General features: G+C 43.5%; 1 protein-coding gene across 1 annotated transcript; it reads left to right on the forward strand.

The window, feature by feature from the left end:
- Positions 1-901: 901 nt before the first annotated feature.
- TCHHL1 (trichohyalin like 1) lies at positions 902-4,309 on the forward strand. The gene is made up of 2 exons (XM_047726111.1): positions 902-1,039; positions 1,528-4,309. Exons 1-2 carry the CDS (start codon positions 902-904, stop codon positions 4,096-4,098), a joined length of 2,709 nt encoding a protein of 902 aa, XP_047582067.1. The 3' UTR covers positions 4,099-4,309.
- The last annotated feature ends 598 nt before the right edge of the window (positions 4,310-4,907 follow it).

Consider the following 4,907-nt stretch of genomic DNA (forward strand, 5'->3'; position numbering starts at 1 on the left):
AGGCATGAATACTATTTAACAAGACATGGGACTCAGAGCTATTCTAAAATGAAAATACAGAGTCATTTAAATGATGGGTAATGACTGAGGGGTCAAGATTCTATTTGTTTTACCAGTGGGTTCACTGAGCAATGTCTTCTTGGTAAAAACATGTTGCTTCAGGGGTACCTGGGTGGCTCAGTGGATTAAGCCTCTGCCTTTGGCTCAGGTCATGATCTCAGGGTCCTGGAATTGAGCCCCACATCAGGCTCTCTGCTCAACAGGGAACCTGTTTCCCCCTCTCTCTCTGCCTGCCTCTCTGCCTACTTGTGATCTCTCTCTCTGTCAAATATGTAAATAAAATCTTTCAAAGTAAATAAATAATAAAAACATGTTGCTTCAGCCTGCATATATAGGGATTGATTTTCTTGGCATTACTTCTCTTTTCTCCAGAAGCTTTACTAACTGTAAAAATTATACTTTCTTAAGAAGAGGAGTTAGACTGACCCAAGGTAGGAGAAAACGGGTAGACACTCTCAGTTAAGGCTGGAAGGATTGGTCCCATTCTGTTGACATCATTCGTGCATTTTAGTACATACATTTGTGCTCTTTTTCCAATTCCTTTTGCAATAAAGCTTTCTCTGAAGACACGAGTATCACTGTTTTCCACAGGATGGGATGAAGTGTCCCTTCTATACCCACCTGTGCCAGATCTGATCTCACTGACATTATCTGGTACAAAACTAAATCACTGTAATGCAGATACAATATCTTAATAGAGATAGATAGAACAGAACAGATGATGGCAGTGGAACTGTGGGAGAGACAGAAAAAGGATGACCTAGGTATCTCCTTCCTGAAGGACTTTTCCTAGGAAATAAGATTTGTTTATTCTTTCTCACAGTCTACTGAGTTGGGAAAGATGGCTCGGCTCCTGAAAGATGTCCTCTGTGTAATCAAGACATTCCACAAGTATGCCCAGGAGGATGGTGACAAGGCATCGTTGACCTGCACAGAGTTGAAACTGCTCATCCAGGGCGAGTTTGGGGACATTCTTCAGGTAAGGTGTTCAGAGAGTTGTGGAAATTCTCCCCCACTTACCCTTTCTCCATAATCTATGCAAGATGGGCATAGGTGATCCCTGCCTGTTTTACATTTGGCTATCAACTCTTGGCACTCACTGGTTTTGAACAACTTTTTTCAGTCTCAACTCCTTACTCTGTGCAATTGCTTAATCAGTCTTACAAAGGAAAATAAGGTTTTCCTCACTGGGGCTATGCTTCAGCAAAGTAGATTCTGAGAGGAGTGATGAGCCAGTATATATGGAAATGCAACTCACAGTGATGTAAAAACTCCTTCTTAGCATAGCTCTCTGATGAAAAATGGCATCCAGAATCAACAATTTCTTCCTATTTGGGAAATTTCACTAGTTCCTGAGGAATAAGATTTAAAAAAAAAAAAAAAAAGAGGATTCCTGGGATATATGCAGCCACTCAGGGTGCTTAACCACATATAAATAGGCTGATTTCTCACTGTGTTTTCATGCAGCCACGAGCCATTCATGCTGTGGAAAGAAACTTGAACCTTCTGGATACTGACAGCAGTGGCACCATCAGTTTTGATGAATTTGTTCTTGCAATCTTCAACTTGTTGAATCTCTCCTATCTCGATATACAATCATTACTAAAATCAGAACCAAGACAAGTGTCTAATCTGGAGGAGAAACCTGATGATATGGATCTTCAGGTGACGAGTGGCACTGGCCAGTGGACAGAGCGAACTCCACCAACTCAAGACAGAACTATACCTCCTTCAGGAATGACATCATCAGCTCAATTCAACCCTACAGAAAGGGGAGCAGTTGGACACAATGGGGTTGAAAACACCAAGACTTGCAAACTGCCAGTGGAAGAACCTGGGTACAATGACCCTAAAAACCAACACCTGGAAGAAGATCAACAGAGCCAGGAGGAGGCCCAAGATGTGTCAGCAACAGGAGACAATAGGGCTCAACTTGAGACAAATAAGACAACAGCAGAATCAGAAAAGACTGACAGTCCCACAAAGCAGGAGGAACAGGATAAGGAGAGTCCCATGGAGGGAAATAAACCAGTCAGGGAGCAAAGTATCACTAAGACAAGGGATCAATATGGAGAACAGAAAGGGAACCTAAGAACACAAAGTTCTCCACCAGAAGAAACAACACAGAGGCCTTCCAAAGATCAGGAAGTTACAACAGAAAAGGATGTTAAGGAACATTCTAAAACACAAGAACTATCACTGCCAGGAAATTATGAGCCCAATTCAGAGCCTGCTGACCTGCCAAAACAAGCTGCTGCCCAGAAACCATTGCAGACAGAGAAACTAACTGATCCTGAGGATGATGATAGAACATCCAAGACCCAAGGACAAGGAGAGGATGCCGACAGGACACCACCTGAGACAAAGAATCCAGCTGAACCTGGGGATGATGGCAGAGCATCTGAGACCCAAGAACCACCAGCACAAGGAAAAGAACAAGAAACAAAGGACCTGTCTGTCCAAGGTGATAACAGAAATGTTTCAGAAACACCTGATGTTAGGGCTATAAGGAAAGAGAGGAGAGGCCCTGAGGTCCATGGAACAGCAGAACAGGAAGAAAATGAGATAGAAATTCAACTACTAATCCTGGAAGACCAACCACAGGATGGAAAGTATCAGGAACTCCAAAAGTCATCAAAAAAAAGGGATGCTGAAGCAGGTTCTAAAACACAAGAGTCAAGCTCAGAAGGAGGAGATCAGAACCATCCTGAAATTGAAAGAACAGTCACCCCAGAAGAAGAGGCAAGACATGCTGAGGAAGGCACAGCAAAAGCACTTATGAGCAGTAAAAATGTCCCTGCAGCAGAAGGGACACCAGGAGCAAGAGAAAGAACACGGGAATTAGCACCACTCAAGAACCAGTCTGGAGAGGAAAATAAGAGGGTCACAAAGACTCATGACAAGCCAGTCACGGATGATGATGGTTACCAGGAAGAGGATCCCGAGCCCACAGTCACACAGAATAATGAGGGTTCTTCTGAAATTCCCAACAGCCTGACTCCAGAGGATGGTGATAACAGTTCAGAGACAAATGACCTGCCTGTGCAAGGGGAATCCCAGAATCAAGGAGACCCTCTCAGAGAGTCTGTGGAAAGAAGTCACAATGGTAACCCAGACACTGAGAAACAGGTAGCACTGGGTGAGGAAAGCAGAACTGAGGAGGATGTGGTGCTGGCAGTCAGAGTCGAAGAACAGGATAAGCAGCTCACTGAGGAACCAGAATGGGCTACCAGAGAAGAGCACAGAAGTCTGGGCTCAGGGACCAAAGGCCCAGGTCCAGCTGTGTACCCCAATGGACATCCAGAGGCACAGAAGTCCACAGCAAGAGGTGAAGACAGAAGGTCCCTGAAGGCAGACTTCACTGACCAGTTTTCCATAAAGCAGCTTCCAGCAAAGGAAGACAGCAGAAGAAAGCTAAAGGTCCAAGACCCAAGTACCAAAGGAAAAGAAGTTAGGACACCAGAGACCCAGGACGCTCCAGTAAAAAATCTAGATGAGGACAATTCAGCATCCCCCAAAACACACCTTGAAAGAGAGGAACCTGAAACATTGGAAGAGGATGAAAGCCCCCAAGAGTTGGCAGAAGCCAATGACCAACAAAATCCAGCCAAGAAAAGATATGATGTTTCAGTCCCCCAGTCCAGACTTGAAAAGAAGATGCAGAAGAACCAAGAACCTGGTTTTGTAGAGAGGGATACTGTCTATTCCAGTCCTCTGTACCAGTACCTGCAAGAGAAGATACTGCAACAGAAGGAAATGACCCAAATGGAGCAGCAAAATCAAGCTCAGACAGCTAGGTCATCAAGCCCAGAGCTCCTCAACAACCAGTCAAGTGCACCCCTCACCAATGAGATCTCAGATTGTCCTATCATCTTCAGTGACAGCCAAGCATTACATTACACCAGGGAATGTCTCCCTGATGCAGATCCTGCTGATGCACAGCAAACATCAGCTCCCCTAGCCTCAGAAGATAAGCAGAGTTACCCTCAGGAAAAGAAACCAGTACTACAAAAGGAGGCAAGCACCAAAGAGCAATGAATCATTATGATGCCAGGAGAAGTTCCAAGGAACTTCTTAACATCTCAGCATCTCCCAGACTTCTTCCCTCCCTGTCACCCTCAACACTCGCAAGCACACATTCAGATCCAAATTGATAATCCTTTAAATTCCCGACCTAGGGACCTGTGGGTGGCTCAGTCTGTTAAGCATCTGCCTTCCACTCAGGTCATGACCCCAGGGTCCTGGGACAGAGCCCAGAACTCCCTGCTCAGCAGGGAGTCTGCTTCTCCCTCTGCCCTGACCCCTCCCCCTGTTCCTGCTTGTGTGCTTTCTCCCCTCTCTCTGAAATAAAATCTTTTTAAAAAATTTAAATTCCCTTCCTAGATTTCTACAAAAGCAAATAAGAAAGTATTAATGGATCTTCTCATGAGACAGTTTTTCACAATTTACCTGTTACTAAAAATAGAAAATTTCCTTTCATATCTTTAACAGATGCCAATTTCTTTAATTGATTTGTTGGCTTCTTATAAGATGGCAATAGTGAGTATGAGACTCTGCAATACCACCTTATAATCATAAAATGTAATTAATTCATAGATGCAGATTATTCTGCTTCATGACATACCCTAACAGAGTTCAAGTTTATCCTAAAATTTTATCCTTCAGGATAATCTCAGATATCACCATAATTCAAAATAATTATGACTTTCTAACACCCAATCTGAATAGATTCATGACTTTTTCTTAATGTCCAGGAGCAACTTAATCTATGCCATAGATTCGTTCATTTGTTCGTTTATTCATTCAGCAAATTTCTATTAAATCTCACTCCTTACACAGTGTTTTCA

The sequence above is a fragment of the Lutra lutra genome, chromosome 4 (genome assembly GCF_902655055.1).
Source record: "Lutra lutra chromosome 4, mLutLut1.2, whole genome shotgun sequence".
NCBI classification, from domain to species: domain Eukaryota; kingdom Metazoa; phylum Chordata; class Mammalia; order Carnivora; family Mustelidae; genus Lutra; species Lutra lutra.

Excerpts from the sequence above, each read along its gene's own strand:
- TCHHL1 (XM_047726111.1), top strand. The coding sequence starts at position 902 with ATGGCTCGGCTCCTGAAAGATGTCCTCTGTGTAATCAAGACATTCCAC. Across the intron at positions 1,040-1,527 it reads AGTTTGGGGACATTCTTCAG|CCACGAGCCATTCATGCTGT; the intron begins GTAAGGTGTTCA and ends GTTTTCATGCAG.